General features: G+C 52.8%; 1 protein-coding gene across 2 annotated transcripts; it reads right to left on the bottom strand.

The window, feature by feature from the left end:
- Window positions 1-1,099: 1,099 nt before the first annotated feature.
- MMRN2 (multimerin 2) lies at window positions 1,100-24,536 on the bottom strand. Of its 2 annotated transcripts, XM_055275464.2 has the most exons (7): window positions 23,353-24,536; window positions 11,159-11,287; window positions 10,968-11,074; window positions 10,786-10,866; window positions 9,860-10,033; window positions 7,909-9,726; window positions 1,100-2,714 (listed from the first exon to the last, which is right to left on the bottom strand). In XM_055275464.2, the coding sequence occupies exons 1-7, from the start codon at window positions 23,514-23,516 to the stop codon at window positions 2,332-2,334; spliced, it is 2,856 nt and encodes a 951-aa protein (XP_055131439.1). In that variant the 5' UTR covers window positions 23,517-24,536; the 3' UTR covers window positions 1,100-2,331. The 2 variants fall into 2 exon arrangements, with proteins under 2 accessions (XP_055131439.1, XP_055131441.1); XM_055275466.2 differs by lacking the exon at window positions 10,786-10,866.
- Window positions 24,537-24,556: the final 20 nt, after the last annotated feature.

The raw sequence follows: 24,556 nt of genomic DNA, 5'->3' as shown, positions 1-24,556 counted from the left end.
GCACTGGGGGTGGGTGATATTTAAATCTGTGGTTAAGATAATAAAATGCCAGAGGCCAGGCGTGGTGGTCCACGCCTGTAATTCCAGCACTTTGGGAGGCTGAGGCGGGAGGATCATTTGAGGTCAGGAATTCGAGACCAGCCTGGCCAACATGGTGAAAACTTGTCTCTACTAAAAATACAAAAATTAGCCAGGCATAGTGGTGGGTGCCGCTAATCCCAGTTACTCGAGAGGCTGAGGCAGGAGAATTGCTTGAGCCTGGGAGGCAGAGGTTGTAGTGAGCCGAGACTGCGCCACTACACTCCAGCATGGCTGACAGAGCAAGACTCCATCTCAAAAAAGAATGCTGGAATACCTAATTAGAGCTGTAAGATCAACCACCTCACACTAAAGACAGAGTTCAAGAGAGGTTGTGATTTACCCCATGTCAAACATTAGCAGTGTGGCCTGGCATACTGTTCCTTTTAACACCGATGTTTTAGCACAGTGAGTGCACAAAACTTAGTGCTAAATAAATTCTGAGGAACAAGTGAAGTAATGACTCCTAGCAAACAATGAGAAGTGCTGGTAACCTTGTTAACACCAACAAGCAACTCACTACGAAGTCCAATCTGATTTTTTTTTTTCTTTTTTTTTTTTGAGACAGAGTCTCGCTCTGTCTCCCAGGCTGGAGTGCAGTGGCACGATCTCAGCTCACTGCAACCTCCGCCTCCTGGGTTCAAGTGATTCTCCTGCCTCAGCAATCTGATTTTCTTATAGAGAAGACTATATTCAACAAATTTTGAGTACCTAATACCAAAAAAACCCTTGTTTCTGATAGCTAGATGACTGTTTTCTCAGGTCGGTTTGCTATAGGATCTGAAATTTTTTGAAAACCATATGCTGGTATATTACAGGAATAATTGCAGCTATGAGCTGTACTGTCTAGTCCAGTACTAGTGTCTTTGCCTAGTGTGGAAGCTTCCGAGTGTTTTATGTAAAATGAACGGAAATCATTCTACATAACAGGGCCTGGAAGAATCAGTCACATTTACCCACATAGTTTCACGTTGTCCCATATTTTTTTACCTACTCTACCAATTATTTTTTCCCTCCAGAAGTAAATGAGGCAGAGATTTGAAGGGCATCACTGTATTCCAAAGTTGATCATTAGTGAGAGGGATTTTTACAGTCTTCCTTCCCTCCTCCCTCAGCTGCCTCCTGGTTAGAGATGCTAACAAGAATTACGATGGTCCTAAGATACTGGAGGAAGTAAAAAAGGGGAAGGCCCTACACATTTTAGTTCACGTTTGGCATTTCTTGGTCTTTACCCTACGTAAGGCAAGGAGAAAAAGACATGAAATTTAAATTACAGATAAACACAAGTGTATTAGTCCATTTTCACACTGCTATAAAGAACTGCCCAAGACTGGATAATTTATAAAGGAAAGAGGTTTAATTGACTCACTGTTCCACATGGCTGGGGAGGCCTCAGGAAACTTACAATCATGGCAGACAGTGAAGAGGAACCAAGGCACCTTCTTCACAAGGTGACAGGAAGGAGAATGAACACAGGAGGAACTATCAAACTTATAAAATCATCAGATCTCGTGAGAACTCACTATCACAAGAACAGCATGGGGGAACCGCTCCCAAAATCCAATTACCTCCACCTGATCTCTTCCTTGACATGTGGGGATTATAGGGATTACAATTCAAGATGATATTTTAGGTGGGGGCACGGCTAAACCATATCATACAAGGAATGACTGAAACTAAAGATATTAATTTCCTTTCCCTTGGTTGGCCAGGCTGAAGTCTTCATTACTGACTAATAGAGACCAAGCAGGTTGGTTTAATCCCATTGCCCTCTAGTGCTTTCCAGTGTTGGCCAAAATGTTGCCTCCATTTTAAACAAACATTCCTCCTGGGAAAGAATGTCTTTCTATCATACGATTAGGGAGAAGAGAAGAGGAAGCAAGAGAAAAGTTTAAAGTGTTGTACAGAAGTTTCCAACCACAGGAGGAGCAAAACACCAAAGAAGTTGTCGAATACAGGGTGTGGCGAAGAGTTGGAGCCCAGGCCGTGCTGTCTGAGAAGGCATGCCAAGCCAAGGTTCAGGCTTCCTAGGACCATGTCCTGCCGGGAGAAGCATTCCAGTCCTTCTCATCATGGAGAAATGGCCAAGCCCCGTGCGGCTAGAAGGAGGCCACGTACACCACACTGTCTTTGCAGAAGGTTTCCAGGGAAGAGACAGACCAACTGAATGACCTCCGGCCCATCCCTGGCCAGAGCCCCAGGCCAAGGAGAGCTGGGCAAGTCCATGATGTCTGATCAGATCGGGGCTGGGGTTCAGGTCTTAAACATCAGGAAGCCCCCAAATGCAGTGCCCGGCAGGCTTCTCTTTGTTATTGATCCCTGGGTTAACTCAAACCACACTCGCTCACCCTTCTGCAGCTCAGCCATGGCAAAGACCGTTGCTGTGCTTCCACTCCCCTGCCCAGTGGTACATACTGGAGTCCGATGGTGACCTCCAAACACCAGCTGCCCGGTGCCTGGCCCTGGGCCAAATTCAACGCTCACTGCAAACAGGTAGACACCACGCTCAGGGGCTCGGAAGTAGCCATGTTCAGGGAAGTAGCTGCTGCCAACATTGATGTATGTAGTGTTGAACTTCACTGTCTGCAGGGCAGCCGTCCCTTCTGAAAAGCTGGCATAGAAGGCCACAGGGGATCCTGAAACATAACAGGACAGTGCTTAGTGACTCATCCCTTACACCCTTGGGTGGGAAATTAAACCCTGAGACCTACTGTCCTCACCTTATTAGCACTGGAAATAGGTCACTATTTCTAGATAACCTAGATATTCTCAACACCAGTGTTATTGCAGCTAGATGGCCAATTCTGTTTTTCACTAACAGAGAGGAAGGAAAATGCAAGTCTGTTGTCTGAGCTGATGTACATTTTAACAAAATACTTTCTTTTTTTTTTTGAGACAGGGACTCACTCTGTCTCCCAGGCTGGAGTGCAGCAGTGTCATGACTCACTGTAGCCTGTTTTTTTTAATGTAGAGATGGAGTCTTACTATGTTGCCCAGGCTGATCTCAAGCTCCCGGGCTCAAGTGATCCTCCAGCCTCAGCCTCCCAAAATGTTGGGCTTACAGGTGAGCCACCATGCCCAGCCACAAAGCACTTTCTTGTTTGATCCCTTTTCCTTCCAACTTTCTTGAGAGACAGTAACCCTGATTCACAAAACAGGTTGAATCCTTCACCGGCTGCCCAAGGCTACATGGTTTGTAAATGGCAGGCTGGGACAGGAACACAGGTCTCTGACTCCCAGACGACCACTACTTGCTAGGAATCTTGAGATACTCAGGGGAGAGGGAGAAAATATCCATCTTCAAGGTAATAATAATGCTAACACTGGGAAGGTATCTGCAGAGCCATGAAGGCTGGATCCTCCTGGATGTTGAAGACAGAACCTTGGAGAAAGAAGGAAAGAGCAGGTGGAGCCAGGGAAGAGAAGCCCCTTCAAGCTGGTCTTCTTTTTTTCAGTTGATAAAGGGTCTCTTGTTGCCCAGACTGGAGCACATTGGCGATCATGGCTCACTGCAGCCTCAACTTCCTGGGCTCAAGCAATCCTCCCACCCCAGCCACCTGAGTAGCTGGGTCTACAGGCATGCGCCATCATGCCTGGCTAATTTTTTATTTTCTGTAGAGACAGAGTCTTGCTCTGTTGCCCAGGCTGGTCTCAAACTCCTGAGCTCAAGCGGTCCTCCCACCTCAACCCCGCAAAGTGCTGGGATTACAGGTGTGAGCCACCGTTCCTGGCCAAGCTGGTCATCTTAATGTGGTTTTTCAAAATGTCGTACAGAGCCCTGAGATTACATATGGGTAAATTGAGGCCCAGAAAGAAAAAGCTTATTGCTCCAGACCACACAACTAGTAAATTACCAAGCCTCCTGGGAGCAGACCTTGAATCTCTAGACTTCTGGTTCTCTGCAGGGAGCATTTTGGCCAGCCTTAGGACAGGAACACTGACAGAACACTGGTGCCGGGTCCATGCACGGGCACAGAGGCAGAGGAAGTTGCCATGTGTGGAGGGTGTACAAACAGCCAGGAAGAAGCCAGTCCTGCTGCCTGGCCAGCATGGTTGGGCAGCTGGGGACAGGGTCATGAAATGGCACAGGAAGGGTGAGTCCTACTTGGGTCCTGGCTGTGACACTGGCCTTGGCACCAACGAAGTCATGTCCACCATGGGGTTCCTCAACCTGCTCCCTCTGTAGGGGTTTAAAAGAAGGTCCCCATTTCTTAGGTGATAAAACCAAAGTCTGCAGAGGAGCAGTTTGCTGAGCAATTACTGACTTGGGTCCCGGAACTCAAGCCTCAGCTCTTTGACTCCCAATCCAGTAAGCCTTTGTGAATAAAAAAATGTTGCTTTTCTCTAGTTCTGGAAGATTTTTTGAGAATTAGACAGTTGAGAATAGGTTTCCCATTTGTGTTAAGATTGTGTCAAATCAGCCGGGCGCAGTGGCTCACGCCTGTAATCCCAGCACTTTAGGAGGCCAAGGCAGGCGGATCACCTGAGGTCGGGAGTTGGAGACCATAGTGACCAACATGGAGAAACCCCATCTCTACTAAAAATACAAAATTAGCCAGGCGTGGTGGGGCATACCTGTAATCCCAGCTACTCGGGAGGCTGAGGCATGGGAATCGCTTGAACCCGGGAGGCGGAGGTTGCGGTGAGCCGAGATCCGCCGTTGCACTCCAGCCTGGGCAACGAGAGTGAAACTCCGTCAAAAAAAAAAAAAAAAAAGCTGGGCGCAGTGGCTCACGCCTGTAATCCCAGCACTTTGGGAGGCCGAGGTGGGAGGATCACGAGTTCAGGAGTTCGAGACCAGCCTGGCCAACATGGTGAAACCCCGTCTGTACTAAAAATATAAAAATTAGTTGGGCATGGTGGCAGGCGCCTGTAATCTCAGCTACTCGGGAGGCTGAGGCAGGAGAATCGTTTGAACCCGGAAGGCGGAGGTTGCAGTGAGCCGAGATCACACCATTGCACTCCAGCCTGGACGAAAGGGCGAGACTCCGTCTCAAAAAAAAAAAAAAAATGTGCCCAAGTCAGAGGCAGGCGGCTGCCTCTGCAATTCCCCTAACACCCTGCAGGTGGGTCTCTCGCCTAGCCGAAGGAAGGCCGGCCCGCAGCGCCCTCTACCGGTGCGAGGCCCTCGTTCCGGCCGTTGCGTCTAGGCGCCTGCGTAGGGAGTTCCGCCGCAGAGGGAGACCCGCCGCAGAGGGAGACCCTCAACTCAGCCTTGCGCCGGACAGGCCCTAAGATGCGGGAAGGGCTGTGCAAACTCAGAGTGTGCTTCCCTGCAGGGCACACATTCAAGCCCTACAGCCTTCCTACAAACAAATAAAGGGAAATTTGGGGTGTGTGTGTGTGTGTGTGTGTGTGTGTGTGTGTGTGTGTGTGTGTGTTTGAGACAGAGTCCTACTCTGTCGCCCAGGCTGGAGCGCAATAGAGCTATCTTGGCTCACAGCAACCTCTGCCTCCCAGGTTCAAGTGATTCTCCTGCCTCAGCCTTCCAAGTAGTTGGGATTACAGGTGCCTGCCACCACACCTGGCTAATTTTTTTTTTTTTTTTTTTTTTTGACAGAGTTTCACTCTTCTTGCCTAGGCTGGAGTGCAGTGGCGCAATCTCAGTTCACTGCAGCCTATGCCTCCTGGGTTCAAGTGATTCTCCTGTCTCAGCCTCCCGAGTAGCTGGGATTACAGGCGCCTGCCACCACACCCAGCTAATTTTGTATTTTTAGCAGAGATGGGGTTTCACCATGTTGGGCAGGCTGGTCTGGAACTCCTGACCTCAAGTGATCTACGTGCCTCGGCCTCCCAAACTGCTAGGATTATAGGCATGAGCCACTGTGCCCGGCCTGGAAATTTGTTTTTAAGGACAATATTTTTTTGAAATAAATATTGTCTTGGTAACCACATATTCAAACCATGGGGCAAATTCTGAAAGTCATCAGCATACTGAAGCCTTGCACCATACACGAGAGGAAACGAGAGAAGTGTCAGTATCGGTGGACACAACCTGGACCCTGAAAATGCTGGGGAAATGGGAAAACGTTGACTGCGTTCCTACATGGGGTAAGCCTCGTGCTAGGTATTTGGTAAACGCAGCAGTCTTCATAACAAAACTTTGACGTGGGTAGGGATTCTGCCATTTTACTGAGGAAGAAACAGACAAGTGATGCCAGAGCCTGGGTGCTTCCCACTGCTCCACGTTGCCTCTTGGGCCATAGGGAGGGTCAGCAGGGGCAGGGGCTGCCTGGGACGGGACCTTCAACAAGGCCTTGGACTTGCCACATGCCAGGCTGCACATGGCCAAGATGGTGGCCTTGTACTTAGCCCTGTGTCTGAGTGGGGAGAGGCCACAGCTCCAAGGCCAGCCTCTGGCAGAGAGAGTCACTTGAGACACAGAGCCTAGTTGTTCCCCTCCCAGGACCACACTCAGGGAGGGGATGGGAAGCTTGGTCGCACATCCCTTCAGCCTCAAAGCCAGCTCCCAGGCCCAGGGCCCTGCAGGGACCAGCCATGGAGTGCCTTTTGGAGGGGAAGAACCAGCACCCTAAAGACAGCGCTCCTCTGCTGCTCACTAGCTGTGCAAGCAGGAAACTTCTGTTTGCGCCTCAGTTTCAGGTAAGGTGGAAGTGCTGATGAGTGTGTCATTGACCTGTTGGGATGGGTCACTGTGGTAAAGCCCAGGAGGGGGGCTAGCACAGAGTGGTGGGACAGGTTAACTGTATTTGCAGAGGGAATGAGCTCCTTCCAGGGCCCATGGCTTTCCCTGTACAGTCCACTGAGGTGTGTTCCAAGACCTTAGCAGGTGCCTGAAATCTCAGACAGTACCAAACCCTATATATACTATTTTTTTTCTCTATGTACATACCTGTGCCAAAGTTTAACTTGTAAATTAGGCACAGTAAGAGATTGACAATAATAATAAAATATAAAACAATTATAACAATATACTGCAATAAAAGTTATATTAATGTGGTTTCTCCCTCTCTCAAAATCTTATTGTACTGTACTCACCTATTTTCTGATCGTGGTTGATGCAAGAAACTGAAATCAATGCTGGGCACATGGCTCACATCTGTAATCTTAACACTTCAGGAGGCTGAGGTGGGCAGATTACTTGATCCCAGGAATTTGAGACCAGCCTGGGCAACATAGCAAGACCCTGTCTCTACAAAAAGTACAAAAATTAGCTAGGCTTGGTGACACATGCCTGTAAGTCCCAGCTACTCTGGAGGCTGAAGTGGGAGGATCAGCTGAGCCTGGGGAGGTCGAGGCTGCAGTGAGCCATGATCCCACCACTGTACTAAAGCCTGGATGACAAAGTGAGACCCATCTCAAAAAAAAAAAGAAAAGAAAAAAGAAAAAGAAAAAAAACTAAAATCATGGAAAGTGAAACAGAGCTAAGTGGGGCTGCAAGTGGCCACAGTCCCTATCCACATTCTCCCTAGATACAGTGGCTTAAACGCACATGGGAACGAAGGGGGTGAGGTGAAGAGATGAGATGGGGGGACTTGAAGACTGCCCTGGCAGGGCAGGAGGCCCTCCCCTCTCTGCAGCAGAAGCAGTAGGCGGCACTAGTGTGCGTGTGGCCTCCAGACTCTGTCGCTCACGGGCTCTGGCACTAGCAGGTGGTTCTTGTGACTTCTCCTGTCTCCCCATAAGCCAGGTAGCTTGAGAGACCCACACCCCTGAAAGGCAGGTGGGCCAAGGGGAAGGTGTACCCAGTAGGGGTGACGGATGGCCGTCCTGTTCTCTTTCTTCCTTGCCCTCTTGGGGGCAGAAGAGCTGCCGGCAGCCGGCCCTGGCCTCCTAGGCTCGTCCAGTCTCCCCGGCCCAGGAACTCACCTGCCTCCCAGAGCGCCGCGCGCAAGGCACCTGGGACAGGCCCTGTGACGCGCGTGTCCACCAAAGTCTCCGCTTCCTTCTTGTCCCTCTTCCGGGGAGCTTCCAGGCCTTTCTGCTGCTTCTTCCCTTTCCTGCTCAGCATGGTCTGCAGCTTCCCCAGGTCCAGGCTGACGTTGGCTTCCATGAGCCCTTGGAAGTTCCCAAAGAGGCTGTGGAAGAGCCGCTGGTGCTGCTCCAAGCTGCGCTGAGTGGCGAAGAGTGCGTTGTGGAGGCCGTCAAGGGAGGCGTTGAGGGAGGCGGCCCCGGCCCCGGCCCCGGCCTCGGCCTCGCAGCACCGCCCGACACTCTTGACGTCGTTGTTCAGGCGCTGGAGCTCCCGCGCCAGCCCGGCCAGGGCGGTGGTGGCGGCCTCTTCGCGGCCCGCGTCGTGGCTGGGCTCCAGGTGCTCTGCCGGCCGCGGGGGCTCCGAGGCCTGCTCCAGGGCCGCCACTCGGGCGGCCAGCTCGTCCCAGCCGAGCGCCTGCTCCTGCAGCCCGCTGGCGGCGTCCTGCAGGGCCACGCGGATCTGCTCGTAGCTCAGGGGCAGCGGTCCCGGCGTCTGCTCAGACATCTCCTCCAGCACCTCCTCCCCGAAGAGCGCGGCCAGCACCGCCTCGTGCCGCAGCGCGTCCTCCAGCAGGGCGGCGAAGGCGCTGTGCAGCTGGCGCACCTCGTGGCGGGCCTCGGCCGCGGCCGCCTTCAGCGCGCCCACCTCGGCATCCAGCGCCTGCACTTGGCTCCGGAGCCGCGACGTGGCCGCCCGCGCCCGCTCGCCCTCCGCTTTGTGCGCGTCCACGGCCAGCGACACGGCGTCCACGGCGTTCTGCAGGGCCTGCAGGGAGGAGCCGTCCAGCTGCCGCCGCTCGTCCAGGCTCACCTGGGTCTCCTCCAGGGCACGCGTGGCGTCCCTCTGGCCCTCCCGGATGACGTCCAGGTCTAAGTAGAGCTTCTGGCAATTGCAGTCCTTCACGTACTTGATGAGGTCGGCATGGCCACCCTGCAGGTGCTGCAGCGTGAGGTTGAGCTCCAGGAGCTGCCGCTCCACCCCCTCCCTGTTCTCCTCCATGATCAGAGACTTCTCCATCAGGATCACGCGCAGCTCACGGAGCGCCGTGTGGTTCACCTGCAGCTCCTCCACCTGCCGCTCCACCTTGCTAATCTGATCGAAGGTCTCGTCTGATTCGGAGTACAGTTCCTTGATCTCATCTACGTGCCGGGTCAGGGTGGCCCTCATGTCCTCCAGGGTGTACTGCAACTCCTCCTCCCTGCGGGCCGTGGTCATGTGCAGCTCTGAGAGGTTCCTCTGCAGCTGGCCCAGCCTGGCCTGCAGGCTGTCCGGCTCAGGCCTTGCCCCAGCCCCGGGCGTTGCCAACACCAGACTGCCATTGGTCCCTGGGGCCTCCTGAGCCTTGTGCAGCCTCTTCAATTTGGTGTCCACATCGGCCTGGAGCTCCGAGATCGAGCGGTGCAGGCTAAAGTGCTGGGCATGCAGGCGGTCCTCCACGTCCTGCCGCAGCTGACCCACTCTCTGAGTGTTCTCCTGGACCTTGGCCTCAAATTTGGCACCAAGCTCCTGGAAGTCAGCCCTGGCCACAGCACTGTCCTGGACTCTGGAGATGGCCTGGCGGTTGGCCTCCACATCAAGAGACAGGTTTCTTATGGCCTGGGAAAGGCTGTGCAGGCTTTGGTTAAAGTTCCTCCAGATGGGGCTGAAATGCACTTGTAGGAAGGTGTCCACGTGGGGTAGCAGCACCTGCTCCAAGGATCTATCAGAGAACTCTGCAACAGACATGCGGTGTGACACAAGCCCTGCAGGAGCAGACACTCCTCCCAGGCTGGGACCAGCGGGGTCCTCCCCTCCTCCCCTCAGTGTGACCAGGCTCTTCCTCAGCCCCTACAGCCTGCCACTCACCGTGCCCTGTTTGATTTGCTTCCATCATTGCAGCTGTGAGGTTACCAGGCAGGGCTTTCCACAGGCCTGGCAGACTGTCTGCCACCTGGTGCACATCATTCTGGAGATCTCCCAGCAGGTGTTCCTGCTGTTCCTGTTGCACCTCAACCTCATTGATCGCTGCGGCAAGGTGGCCTAAATACACAGCAGACATAAATGTCAAGGGCTAACTCACCAGGCCTGGGAAGATCACGAGGTTCAGAGAAGGAGAGTTGAAGGCTGAGAGCAGGGAAGGTAGCTGCTGATGTCCTCTGAGCAGGAGCTTAGAAGCCTTAAACCCCTGGAGGGCAAATGCATAGCAAGTGAGCCCTTACCTTGCCTCCTACACCTACAGCAGACATGACTAATCAATCATGGTACACTCCCCTCCTCAGCACATGCACATGGCCTCACAACTTCATTCTTGGCAGCCCTTGTCAATAAATACTTCACCACATAATGAAACTCATTTGCTTTCTCGATCTTGGGCCCAGCCTTGAAGGGCCCTGCTGCAAATGGTGTCTCTTGGTGGGTTTCCTGTGCTGACTCCAAGACCAAGGACAGCATGACTTCCTGGCTCTGGTTAGGGCTGTGGGAAAGGGTGAGAATGCTTTTTCCAGGCACAAGGGCTTGTGTGGTTCAGGGGGGCAAGGAAAGTGCCAGATGAACCAGTCCTTCCCAGAAGATGGGGCGAAGGAAAAGGGTGTGTGTGCTTAGCCAGCAGGCAGCTGGGGGCCCTGTGAGCCTGGCCTTCAAGGTGGGAGGTGGTGCAGGCCACAGAGCAGGCCTTGCTGATTCTGGAGGCAAGGTTTCCCTGAAATGGCACTGCTGTATCACAGGAGAAAGGGCCAGCTGGCTACATGGGCCCCACCAGCCTGCCTGCCTGCCCCTTCTGGAAAGCAACACACCAGGTTCAAAGCTGACTGGTCCATCCCGAGGTTCCTGGTGGCTGTCACCAGGATCTGCAGGCTCAGGGACTGCCATGGAATCTGCAGAAGAAAGCATTAGATATTGACCCCATTGGTCAGGGGAGCTGCTTGACCTTGGGGATCAGAGATCAAAGGGGAAAGGGGGCTGCAGGGAGCCCTACCGTGGTGCTCACAGTTGGGGCCCGTGTAGCCAGGGCAGCACCTCCAGGCCAAAGAGGTCAGCACCTTCTGCTTGACCTGGTACACCGGCTTGTGGGCCATGCGGTACCTGGAAGAGGAGGAGGGCTGGCTCAGTGACTCCAGGGAAGGCCCGCTCCAGGCCTGGGCAAATGGCTCACCCTCCCCTACTCACATGACTTTGACTCTCTGGCAGTCTGGAGCTCCCTGCGGACACGGCTGCTGCGAATGAACGAGGAATTTCTCTGTTTTGCAAAGAGCTAATAAGGTGACCAGCTTGGACATTGGGTAGGGGCACCAGTTACTGGAAAACAAGCCAGAGGAAAAGGCTGCTGAGCCACATCCAGGTCAACAGGGGGTGGCAGTGCAGAGCCACCGGTCCCCGCCTCCTGCTGGAGCAGTGCTGGGATTCTGGAATCCATTATCCTGAGGAGAGAGCCTTCCGCATTATTCATCCCTGGGCTGCAGAGCAAATGTTTCACAATCCCTACCTGCAAAGAGAGCACCTGCTCCACCACCTTCCCAAAGCCTCCCTGAGCCAGCAGAGAGGCTGAGAAACCCACCACAATCTAGAGCTGTGAAAAGCAGCTCCAGGGTGATGACTGTTTTAGCCAACAAAACTAACAGCGAGAGTGTGGGGAAACACTGTGTGCACTGCAGCTGTCTGCATGGATTCCCTTTGGTGAGGTTAGCTGCAGAGCCAGAAAGCTCTCACTGTTTCTCCTGCTACCAACATGCAGCTGGGGCTGGAGAATCCTGGGTTCGAATCCCTCACACTTTCTGGCTGTGTGACCGAGTGAGGCACTTAGGGAGCTTCTCTTTCCCCATCTATACAATGGTGATCATAATGCCCTCCTCTAAGTGGGCAGAGAAGCACCAGGGGCCTGGCTCCTGACAAGTATTCTGTGAACACAGCCCCACTGCCCCATTCCAGCTGCCCTGGCAGCCTGCCCAGTTGCTACTTATATGAGGGACCAGCTCCCTGGCCATGCCCATTAGGACCATTCTAGAAAGGGACTTTCAAACAGTTGTCGTAAGGAAAGGTAAGCAGCTGGGTGGAGCAGTGTCCTCTCTGGGATGGCCGCCGCATCAAGGTCATGCAAGGTGGTTGGGGGTCACACTCAGCATCCCGCACACCTGAGAGGTAGCCCCTCCATCCTGGCCCTTCACCAGCATGTACTGTGGTGGTCCCAGGAGTGGGGGACACTCATGCTGACGGAGCTCCAGTTCACTGACCCAGTGGCTGACTCCATGGGGTCAGTGGCAGTGGTCAGAGAGCCCTTCCCCAGGCAGCCAGCTCCCAGAACAGAGCTCGTCAGAGTTGCCAGTGGCAATGATCTCTGTGGCACAGTACAGCTCAGCACCTCTTGGGTGCCGGGTGCTGCGTTCAAGCTCAGGGTGTGGATGTGGACGTGCAGACTTTCCCTTCAGGGTCCCCAGGGAGAGCGGGCACTCTTAGAATGGGTGAGAAGTGCTAGAATCTGCAGAGACTTTCAGGAGAAGGAGCTAATGGGGCTGTGTCTTAAGGCCAGAAAGTCGGATGAGGCACCAGATGTGACAGGGGTGCGTGGGGGTGAGGAAGGGGCTGCAGAAGGAGGCTGGGACAAAGAGAGAAGCCAGACCTCAGCGGAGGAGCTGGCCCATGTCCCTGAGGGCATGGGAAATCATGGAGGGGTTTCAGCAGGGAATTGGCATGAAAGAGCCACCCTGGTTCCTGGGTGCAGAGAGGATGGGAGGGCAAGATGTTGGCAGCTGTGTCCAGGGTATGGGGAGAGATGGTGGCAGCTTGGACTGAGTGATGGTGGACGTGGGAGAAGTGGCCACATCTGTGGGCTCTTAGAAGCAGCGTTCAGAGGCCTTGGTGATGAAGTGGCTGTAAGTGCCGGGATTTTATTCTCTGGAGCCGGTCTTTGTCCTGGGGCTGTCAAGCACTGTCACACAGGGGATAGTGTTGGGAAAGGCAGGGGCGGGGGATTCGAGTGACCTTTTCTTTTTTTGGAGACGGAGTCTCGCACTGTCGCTTGGGCTGGAGTGCACTGGTGCAATCTTGGCTTGCTGCAACCTCCACCTCCCAGGTTCAAGCGATTCTCCTTGCCTCAGCCTCCCAAGTGGCTGGGATTACAGGTGCCCACCACCACGCCCGGCTAATTTTTTTGTATTTTTAGTAGAGACAGGGTTTCACTATGTTGGCCAGGCTGGTCTTAAACTCCTGACCTCGTGATCCACCTGCCTCGGCCTCCCAAAGTGCTGGGATTACAGGCGTGAGCCACCGCACCCAGCCAAGTGACCATATTTTGAGTGCTGAGCCCCCAGCCTGCTTTACCCTCTTAGCAGCAGACTGGAAAAGTTTCTTAGGAAAATGAGCCAGCCCGAAAAGACCCAAAGCTGCTGACACCAGGGGTTCTCCCATAAAAATAGCCAACCAGAAGATCCTATGACAAAATGGGTCAGAAAGGGGTATCCATATACCCCAGCTTCCAGTCAGCTTCTCAGTCTTTCTCCTCTTAAGTGAGCAGACATCCAAGATTTACCCGAGAAACATTGTATTCCAAAAGAGGGCCAGGTACAGTGGCGCACGCCTGTAATCCCAGCACTTTGGGAGGCTGAGGTGGGAGGATCCTTTGAGCCCACGAGTTTGAGTCCAGCCTGTGCAACGTAGTGAGACCTCATCCCTACAAAAAATTAGCCAGGTGTGGTGGCACATGCCTGTAGTCTCAGCTATTCAGGAGGCTGAGGTAGGAGGATTGCTTGAGCCCAGAAGTTTGAGGCTGCAGTGAGCCATGATTATGCCACTTCAGCCTGGGTGCAGAGCAAGACCCTATCTAAAAAAAAAAAAAAAAAAAAAGAAGTCAAAGTGGGCAAACGGAAAAATGTCAACTTGGACAAAAACCAAGACTGTGTAAGGAGAAGAGAACCACTCCAACATTTGCACTAAGATTTCCAGGTTGATAAAAGAAATTACTGCACCCGGCCGGGTGCGGTGGCTCACGCTTGTAATCCCAGCATTTTGGGAGGCCGAGGCGGGCGGATCATGAGGTCAGGAGATCAAGACCATCCTGGCTAACATGGTGAAACCCCGTCTCTGCTAAAAATATAAAAAAAATTAGCCGGGCGTGGTGGCGGGCGCCTGTAGTCCCAGCTACTCGGAGAGGCTGAGGCAGGAGAATGGCGTGAACCTGGGAGGCTGAGCTTGCAGTGAGCCAAGATCGCGCCACTGCACTCCAGCCTGGGTGACAGAGCGAGACTCTGTCTCAAAAAAAAAAAAAAAAAGAAAAAAAAAGAAATTACTGCACCCAAGAAACAAGACCAGGAAGCTATGAAAAAAAAAAAAATGAGGAGGGGATGGGAGAGGAAGGGTGAGCATTCAGAGAACAAAGAAAACTCTTGGAACTTAAAAACATAACAGTAGAAATGAAAATAAATTTAATGGAAATGTTAGAGGGTAAAGTTAAAGAAATTTCCCTAAAAAGAGCAAATGGAGAGATGAAAAATTGGAAAGAGAAAAGAAAAATAGAGGACCAGTCTTGCAAATGTAACATCCAAATAGCACAAATTTCAGAAAGAGAGAACAGACGGAGGAAATCATCAATGAAAAAAAATCAGGCCAGGCATTGTGCCTTATGCCTGTAATCCCAGTATTTTGGGAGGCTGAGGCAGGAGGATCACTTGAGCTCAGGATTTCAACACCAGCCTGAGCAACATGGCAAGATCTCAATCTCCACAAAAATATTCAAAAATTAGCTAGATGTGGTGATATACACCTGTAGTCCCAGCTCCTCAGATGGCTGAGGTGGAAGGGTCCCGTGAGCCCGGGAGGTTGAGGCTTCAGTGAGCTACGATTGCACCACTGGACTCCAGCCTGAGCAAAAGAGCGAGACCTTGTCTCAACAACAAACAAAAAACATATTCCAGAAGTGAAGGACTTTAATTTCCAGATTCAAAGCACCACCAATTACCTGCAATATGATGAAAATACACTTACATCAAAACATGTCATGAAATTTTAGAACTCTGGAAACAAAGGGTTTCTACATGCTTCCAGAGAGAAAAACCAAGACAAACACACTCATACAAAGTCAGTAATTGGAATGGCTTTGAACCTCTCAACAGCAATATTGGAAAATGGAACACAGTGAAAATTGCATTCAAAATACTGAAGAAAAATAATTTACAACCCAGAATCCTATATCCAGCCTAACTATGAACCAGTGTGGGGAGTGAGAATAAAGGCATTTTCAAACGTCCCAGGTTTCAGAACATTTACCTCCCATGTATCCCAGTAGGAGACTACCTGATGAGCAGTGGTTTGAAATATTGCCTGCACATCAACACCATCATGCAAGCCAGGTGTGGTGGCTTGCACCTGTAATCCCAGCTACTCAAGTGACTGAGGTGGGAGAACTGCTTGAGGCCTGGAGTTTGAGATCAGCCTGGAGAACATAGTGAGACCCCATCTCAAAAAAAAAAAAAAAAAAAGACACCCAAAAACAAAACCACTGTGTGGCACTTTAAAAATAATAGTCTTGGGGCTGGGTGTGGTGGCTCACACCTGTAATTCCAGCACTTTGGGAGGCCAAGGCAGGTGGATCACTTGAGGTCAGGGGTTCCGGACCAGCCTGGCAAACATGGCAAAACCTCGTCTCCACTAAAAATACAAAAATTAGCCAGGCATGGTGGTGCACACCTGTAATCCCAGCTACTCAGGAGGCTGAGGCAGGAGAATCACTTGAACCCGGAAGGCAGAGGTTGCAGTGAGTGGAGACTGCACCACTGCACTCCAGCCTGGGTGACAGCTAGACTCTGTCTCAATAATAATAATACACTCGTTATTATTATTTATATTAATTATTAATTAATAATATATTAATAATATATTAATAAATAATAATAATAATAATAGTCGGGCCAGGTGCAGTTGCTCATGCCGGTCATCCCAACACTGGGAGGCCAAAGCAGGAGGACTGCTTAAGACTAGGAATTTGATACCAGCCTGGGCAATATAGTGAAACTTCATCTCTACAAAAAATACAAAAAGTAATAAAAAGAGGCTGGGTACGGTGGCTCATGCCTATAATCCCAGCACTTTGGAAGGCCAACGCAGGCAGATCACGAGGTCAGGAGTTTGAGACCAGCCTGGCCAACATAGTGACATACTGTCTCTACTAAAAATACAAAAAATTATCTGGGCATGGTGGTGGGTGCCTGTAATCCCAGCTACTTGGGAGGCTGAGGCAGGAGAATCACTTGAACCTGGGAGGCGGAGGTTGTGGTGGGCCAGGATCACTCCACTGCACTCCAGTCTGGGTGACAGTGCAAGACCCTGTCTCAAAAATAATAATAATAATAAAAAGAAAGAAAAATGATAGTCTCCTAGACCCCCTGAGGTTAGGGCCTGAGCACCAGCATTTTAAGGCTCTCTGGGTCATTGCATGGCACACCCAGGATGCAGAACCATGGTGCCACAGGAAACACTCCAACAAAACAACAGAGAGAATCAAGAAAGAGAAGGCACAGGATCAGGAAACAGGTTCCAACACAAAAACCAGGTGAAGGGAGCCCCCAGAATGACAGTGGGCTGTGGGATGAGGGCAGCAGTTCACACTGGAACACACCTGGAGGCTCTGGGAGCTGCATCTCCAAGAAGACGCAGCTGATCTGACACCCGGCATGAATGAGAGTGTAGAGAGCAGATGTGGACAACTGGCTGAAGGTATGGAGCTGAGTTAGTGATAAAGACACGGAATAAGCAGAAGAAAAAAGCAAGACATGAAATTTTAGAACTCTGTGAGTTCTAAATTTTTACTACTGAGAAAACCAAAAGTGTGCAAGGGGGCAAAAAAGTTTCACAGTTTATTTCAAGGCTTAATGCTGAGCAGTACACGTGGCCCTATGGATGCGTGCACATGTATTTGCTTTGGGGTAGGAATGAGATCTGGCTCATAGGTAATGCTACCTCCATCCCAGCTACTCAGGAGGCTGAGGCACGAGAATTGCTTGAATCTGGGAGGTGGAGGTTGCAGTGAGCCAAGATCGTGCCATTGCACTCCAGCCTGGGCAACAAGAGTGAAACTCCATCTCAAAAAAAAAAAAAAGATAATGTTACCTCCTAAGAAGTAGCAATGCAAGCATGTTCTTTAGTGATACAGAGGTAAACGCAAAAGAATCACCTGCAAATTTGAAAGTCATTGCCTTTGGGACCAGAGGGAGCTGGGGCTTCTGACTGTCTCAACAAGCCTTAGAGAATCAGTTGACTCCTAATCGGGAGATCAGCAAACTTTTTTTCTAAGGGTACAGATAGTAAATATTTGACACAAGGCCAGCTACATAATCTGCAGGGCCCAGTGCAAAATGAATATGTGGGGCCTCTCCTTCAAAAAGTATGAAGAATTTCAAGATGATGACACCCAGGGTGGGGCCCTCCAGAGTGCAGGGCCTTGTCTGTGACTGCACAGGTCACATGTCCCTGATGCTGGCCATGGTTTCAGGCTTTCCAGGCCACATGAACTCTGTCCCATCTACTCAGCTCTGCCATTATACCACAAAAGCAGTCAATGACAATATGTAAATGAACCAGCCTGGCTGTGCTCCAATAAAACTTTGTTAGCAAAAACAGGTGATGGGCTGGATTTGGCCCACTGGCCATAGTTTTCTGACCCCTGCCTATGAGTATGTATAACTAATAAAAATGAAACTTAAAAAAATAAATAAAGTCATTTTCATCAGGAAGAGAAAATGCAGATGAATAATCAAGAACAGTTTGGAACCCAGGCACAGTGGCTCATGCCTGTAATCCCAGCACTTTGGGAGGCCCAGGTGGGAGGATCACTTGAGTGCAGGAGTTTCAGACAAAACTGGGCAACATGGCACAACCCTGTCTCTACAAAAAATACAAAAATTAGCTGGGCATGGTGGCAAGCACCTCTAGTCCCAGCTACTTGGGAGGCTGAGGTGGAAGGATTGCTTGAGCTGAGGAGGTGGAGGTCACAGTGAGCCCACATTGAACCACTGCACTCGAGCCTGGGCAATGGAGCAAGACCCTGTCTCGAAAGCAAAAAAGAAAGAACATTTTGAAAGACAACAATGAGTAGGGAGTTTCTCTCACAACTATCAAGACCGACTCCAAAGCCAAGGAATGAAAACGATGGGGCGTTGGCTCAGGATTTGATATGCCAGCCAGTGGGAACAGAGACCAGGAAGGGGCCGGTGCATCTCCAAGGGATCAGTCAACGTAAAAAGGGGATACCTCACAATAAGGATGGAAGGAAGGAAGGGATGCTCACTCAACACTGAAACAGAGGGCTGGGAAGGTGCTGGCCCCAGAGCTCAGGAGCCACAGGTGACATGCTTGTCTGCACAGACATCCACCTGGGGCTCCATGGAAATTCCTGGAACATGGGCTCAGTATCGGGGCAACCTGCCCCCAATATTTCAACATAGGTTCTATTTTCCCTAAGTGTCAGCCGGTCTGAGAAATAAAGAGAAAGAGTACAAAGAGAGGAATTTTTACAGCTGGGCCTCCGGGTGTGACATCACCGATCGGTAGGACCATGATGCCCACCTGAGCCGCAAAACCAGCAGGTTTTTATTAAGGACTTTAAAAGAGGAGGGGGTGTATGAACAGGGAGTAGGTCACATGCTTTAAGGGGCAAAAAGCAGAGCAAAGATCACATGCTTCTGAGGAAACAGGGCAAGGACAAAATCAGAAACTCCTGATAGGGGTCTATGTTCAGTGGTGCACATATTGTCTTGATAAACATCTTGACAGAAAACAGGGTTTGAGTGCAGGGAACCAGTCTGATCTCAAATTTACCAGGGCTGGGGTTTCTCAATCCTGGTAAGCCTGAGGGTACTGCAGGAGACCAGAGCGTATCTCAGTCCTTATCTCAACCTCATAGGACAGACACTCCCTGAGTGGCCGTTTATAGACCTCCCCCCAGGAATGCAATTCTTTTCCTAGGGTCTTAATATTATATTCCTTGCTAGGAAAAGAATATAGCGATATCTCTCCTACTTGCACATCCATTTATAGGCTCTCTGCAAGAAGAAAAATATGGCTCTTTTTGCCCGACCCCGCAGGCAGTCAGACCTTATGGTTGTCTTCCCTTGTTCCCTAAAATCGCTGTTATTCTGTTCATTCGCAAGGTGCACTGATTTCATATTATTCAAACACACACGTTTTACAATCAATTTGTACAGTTAACACAAACATCACAGGGTCCTGAGGTGACATACATCCCCAGCTTAAGAAGATAACAGGATTAAGAGATTAAAGTAAGACAGGCATAAGAAATTATCAGTATTATTAGGGAAGTGATAAATGTCCATATTAAAATGAAATCTTCACAATTTATGTTCAGAGATTGCAGTAAAAATAGGTGTAAGAAATTATAAAAGTATTAATTTTGGGAACTGATATATGTCCATATTAAAATGAAATCTTCACAATTTATGTTCCTCTGCTGTGGCTCCAGCCTGTCCCTCTGTTTGGGGTCCCTGACTTCCCGCAACAGCTCAGCCCTAGAGAAAAATCTCTCTTAGACCAGTGGTTCTCAATGGGAGGAGAGGGTACTTTCCCCGGGTGCATTGTCACTACTGGGTGGTGGGTGCTACTCACGACTGGGTGTCTCATGGGTGGGGCCCAAAGATGCTGCCAAATACCCTACAATGCATAGGACATCTCCACACCCTACAACAAGGAATTATCTAGTCCAAAATGTCAGTAGTGCCAGGGTTGAGAAACTCTCTCTAAACAAAGTTCCATTCCTGGCAAACCTCTGACCTACTAAAGAGGGCCTGGAAGGCCTGTGCCCCAGGCATGCCTGGCCTGGTCCAGCCTGCCAGGAGTGACCGGGACTTTCCACCTCGAGCTCCTGGAAGTGGAAACTATGCCGCCCACCCTTCCTGCCCAAGAACTTTCTCTACTGACCTGCCCAGAGCCTGGGCTTCAGCACTGCTATTCTCTCTGCCCATGCTCCCTGCCCTGGGCAGGCCCTCCCTTGGCACAGTACAGGCTGCTGGCCCAGAACCCTGGGAACATTCCTGACCTTTGCTTCGGCTTCCTCCAGCTCTTGGCAGCTTCTTGCTGGCCCTTGATGCCCATGCCCCCCGCCCAACTTGCTGAAGTGCCCATTTTTTCCCTCCGCCCCTCCATCTCAGGCTGGCTTCATCTTTGTGCCCTCCCCTTGGGGAGTCCTGCTGGGTGCCCTCATCTCCCAGTGGCCAACCCAGAGTGGATGTGGGGCTCATCTGGCCTGGTTTGGAGCTGCCCTTGGTCTTCTGTGGCCCCAACCTGCTGCCCCACCCAGATGGGAGGGTATGTGGACTCCTTTGGAGCTTTAAATGGAAGCTGGGCGGCCTGAGCTCTCCTCTCCTCTCCTCCTCCTCCCTGAACCCACAGTGACCTTGAGCAAGGCCCTTCCCCCGTCATCAAAATGCGAAGAAACTGTGCCTCTGCGGCACACAGATCAGAGCGGGGGTGGGGGGAAGAGGGAGGGAGCCTGTGGGAGGGGGAGGGCGCATCCATTATGCAGATTGTGTGGAGTGCCTTCCCTTCCCCAGCCAGGAAACGCCCTCCCAGGGGCCCTCAAGTCTTCCTTGGGAAGGAGGGCGTGTTCTCAGCAGCCTTGCTTTCTGAGGCCCTGAAGCCAGCCATTAACCTGACCATTCCAGGGGAGAAACTCACAGGGTTTTTTCCTTGAGTCAGAAAAGGGCCTTGGCAGAGAAGCCTGAGGCTCTCTCAGGGACCAGCCCAGAGCTGAGAACCCCTGAGCGTGGTTCTGGAAGCTTCAGCTCTGGCCAGTGTGGGCTCTTCCCTGTTCATGCCAAGGGCTTTGTGCTGGGCAGGGGTCGGGGGTGGGGGTGAGGATGGGGGAGGAACAAGTGCAAAAGGTGCATCCTGGCCCAGAGAAGGCAGCCTGTGCTCTGCCCTACTCCTGTGTGACCTCCAGTCATATGCTGGGCTCTTCTGGGCCACAAGCTCCCAGCTGGGAAAATCCCAGTGCCCCTTGTGTGAGGGACAGGAGAAGCCTGAGGCCAGTGACTGGGGCCAACCCGCCTGCTGGCAGCAGCATCCCCTACACGGCCACCCTCTTGTGGGGACAGGACAGCCTGGGTGGGCCCGGGCTCTCACCATCACTTAGGAGCTGTGTGGCCCTGGGGGGCGTCCCCACCCCTCTGAGCTGTCACAGCAATGTGATAGATGGGACACCTTGCCTGGGGCTCAGCGCGGTCCCTACCACAGACTGAGTTCCACTGGGACAGCAAATCCTGGGTCTGAGGAGCCCACATTCTAGACATCCCCAAGCCAGGGCACAGAAAGAGCCTCTTCCTCCCGAAGTCCTAATGCTCAGGCTGCTGGCTCCCTGGGCTGGGCCCCTCAGGGTCCCTGGCAACCTAAGAAGCAGTTAACCCCTTCACTTCTCCACCGAAGGGAAGTCTGAGGACATAGTGGTTCTATTCAAGCTTCTCCTTGCAAAGGGTCTTATTGGGGCCTGCATCCTGGGCCCGGCCTAGCCCTGGGGCTCTGGAAACAGATGTGAGCGGCAAAGGCAGGGCAGAATGCCTGGCCCTGGCAGCCGAGCCTCCTCGTGATGGTGTCGGTGTCACCACCCCTGCTAGTGGAACCCAATTTGCCTCCCCTTCCCATGCTGCGGGGACGGGGGCTGGAGCACGCTTCCGCCTCCCTGGTCACAGGAGCACGGGAAGCAATCAGCCCAGGAAGCTGCGGCATTTCCTTCCTTTCTCACCAGCCCATCCGGGCTTGCCCTGTGGAGACTGCAGCTTCTGGATGTGGGAAGGAGAGCCCTGCAGGCAGGGGGCTTCCAGGCTTGGGACACCTGAGCATTCCTGGGCCAGGTACATGCACCCTCCCACTCTGAGAACCCCAGAGAAGGACTGCGGGGCCCCTGCAGGGCTGCCCATCAGCAGTTCCCAGACCCTCACTCCTTGGGGCTAAGGGAGCAATGTCTCTCCCACAACCAAGGGGGCAGGGAGGAAGAGGAGCAGCTCCCTCCTCCCTCCTGTCCACCGGGTCCTCTCATCCTCCCTTTGATCAAAAGGAGGAAGGTGGCCTGAGACTCAGGCGTGGAGCTTCCTTGGTCCTGAAATCAGAGCGGAGTGGCTGGATCCACCCCGCCCCTCCCCCAACCCCCGCTCCCCCTGCCGCCCCACCATTCACCTGCACCTCCCAGCCCTGAGCAGAGTTGGGGGAAGGTGGGAATGAGGTTTCTCCATGGCCAACTGCTCAGCCACTGCTCCTCACGCCACTGCCACCAGCCCCTCACTAAGGGGCCTCTTGCCCCTCCCTGGTCAAATCCATTTTCAGGAAAGCACCCAACAAACCTGCAACTCAGAAGCCAAATGAGACCTATCCCAGGCAGGTCCGCTCTGCGATGGTGGCTCTCATACACCGCATAGAAGTGTAAGGTGGCCCCCCCTCACTCCCTAAATCCATGTAGATGCCCTTAGCCAAACAGGTCTGGTGTGTGGGGGCAGGAGGGTGGAGGTAGGAGCATCTGGGGGCCGGGGCTGGCTCCGAGTGCTGCAGAGAGTTGACTATGAGCTCTGGAGTCAAACTCAGATCCTGCTCCTTAGCTGTGTGACCTTGGGCAAGCCCCTCAGCCTCTCTGAGCCTCAGGCTCCTCCTCTGTAAGTGGGGCTGTTGGAGGGATGAACTGAGATACACGTGGCAAGGTGCCTGGCCCTGAGACTGGGGGCCCCGTAAACAGCACCTGCTGCTCTGACTGAGGGGCAGTTGGAGATGAGGGGGCACTTAAAGGCCCAACACCTCATCAGCAGGAGGGGCCCTGGCCCTGTACACACAGAATGTTGGAAAGCTGTGTTCTGGGTCCAGTTGCAAGACCATCCTGCCCACTTGCTGGGTCGCTGAGGCAGAGTGCCCTGGATTGTGCTCTGGAGAGCAGGGGGCCCTCTCTGCTCACTGCTGGGCAGTCAGTCAGGTCCCCAGGGAACTCAGATCAAAATCTCAGGGCAGCCCTGCTGGGTCTCAGCTTTCAGAATTGATTTCTTTGGAAGAACAGGAGGCATAGCCAGGCCAGCTGGCAGTGGCTTCAGCCACAGTCCCCCAGTGCCCCATGCTGGGTGATTGATGGTAGGAGCTGTGCCTCCCTGACAGCCCCCCAAGCCCCATTCCCTGCCGTGGCTCCGACAGGGAACTCCCTGCAATTCTTAGGTGGATCCTGAAACACCCAGTCCAGGCTCCTTGTTCAGCCTCACAGCTGGCCCAGCAGATAGATACTATTAGCCCATTTCACAGATGGGACCCCAGTGAGGTCTAGAGAGGCTCTGCTCTAGCTGAGCTGGGACTCAGATCCTACTCCATGACCTCTGCCAAGGTCCAGGCCCTCTTACCGTCCAACGGGGTCCTTGCCGGTGTCCTTAGCCTCTGCCCTCCAGACCCCAGGTAGCCTGGAGCTCTGCAGATCAGAGAGCCTAGTACTGGGAGCCTGGGCCCATGCCCCCAGCAGCCCCCAGCCCAGGGGGCCCCCAAGGCTGAACAGCAAGCTCAGGATCATCTTGGTGGTGGGGCAGGCTCAGCTCACACTCAGCCTTGGCAAGTGGCTCCAGAAACTGCTACTGACGTTGTCTTCAAGTTAAATCTCAGGAGGAAAAGAAAATACGAGGACAACAAAGAGAGGAAGTGGCCTGGGCCAGCCTACCCGGTGGGTCTTGTCCTGCCCCCCAACTACCCTGGCTGGCCCCTACAGGGACCGCCAACCACACAAGCCAGTTCCTGTCCCTGAGGACTTGGCTCAGGGATTCTGGGAATGTGGTAGACACAGGGGGTGGCCCCACCAAATGCATCCTTATGGGAACCTGCTCCCTGGGAGCCATGAAAAGAACATGGACTTCGAGGTGGGGCCATAGGAAGTGGTCAGGTCCATCTCAGGGGACCTGCTGCCCATCTACACTGCTGGCCAGGAAAGGGGGGGCAATTCATGCCTCCTCAGCACCTTCAGCACTGGGCGGCTCAGAGAAGGGAAGGGACTATTCTGGGGTCACACAGCATGCAGCCAGAGGCCAAGGCATGGGGAAGTCCTTCATTTCCCCACCCCCACCCACCTCAGATCCTCCAACTGGTTTCATGGGAGCCCACGGTCTAGCGGCATCTGGGATGCTGGTGGGTAGCTGCACAGCCCAGGCCGAGGGAGGTTGGCCGCTCTCACCTAACAGGCCTATGTGGCCCTGACCCCTACCTAGGAAGCTGGGGACATTGGCCAAGGTGCCTCCAGTCTCTGTGCCTGTCTGTCCAGGTGTAGCATAGACACAGCACCCCCGGGACCAAGAGCACCCAGCCAGGGCTCTCCCCATGGATGGGCAGGGCAGTTAATGAATGAGGGACAGGGATGGGTTGGGAGGTGGCCAGCCCCCTCCAGCCCCTGGACGGCATAGGGCAGGAGAGCTGGGCTGAGCCAGCAGGAGCCCAGGGAGCCTGGTCTCTGCCTTCCTATCCTGGAGGAAGGTGAGGCTGAACCTCCTTCCCTTCCTCCCTCCCTCCCTGCCCCCACTGCACGCAGGGCTGGCTGGGCTCCAGCTGGCCTCCGCATCAATATTT

The sequence above is a fragment of the Symphalangus syndactylus genome, chromosome 4 (assembly GCF_028878055.3).
Source record: "Symphalangus syndactylus isolate Jambi chromosome 4, NHGRI_mSymSyn1-v2.1_pri, whole genome shotgun sequence".
In the NCBI taxonomy this organism is placed as follows: domain Eukaryota; kingdom Metazoa; phylum Chordata; class Mammalia; order Primates; family Hylobatidae; genus Symphalangus; species Symphalangus syndactylus.
Note: the sequence above shows the minus strand (reverse complement) of the source record. Positions and strands in the feature narration are given on the sequence as shown.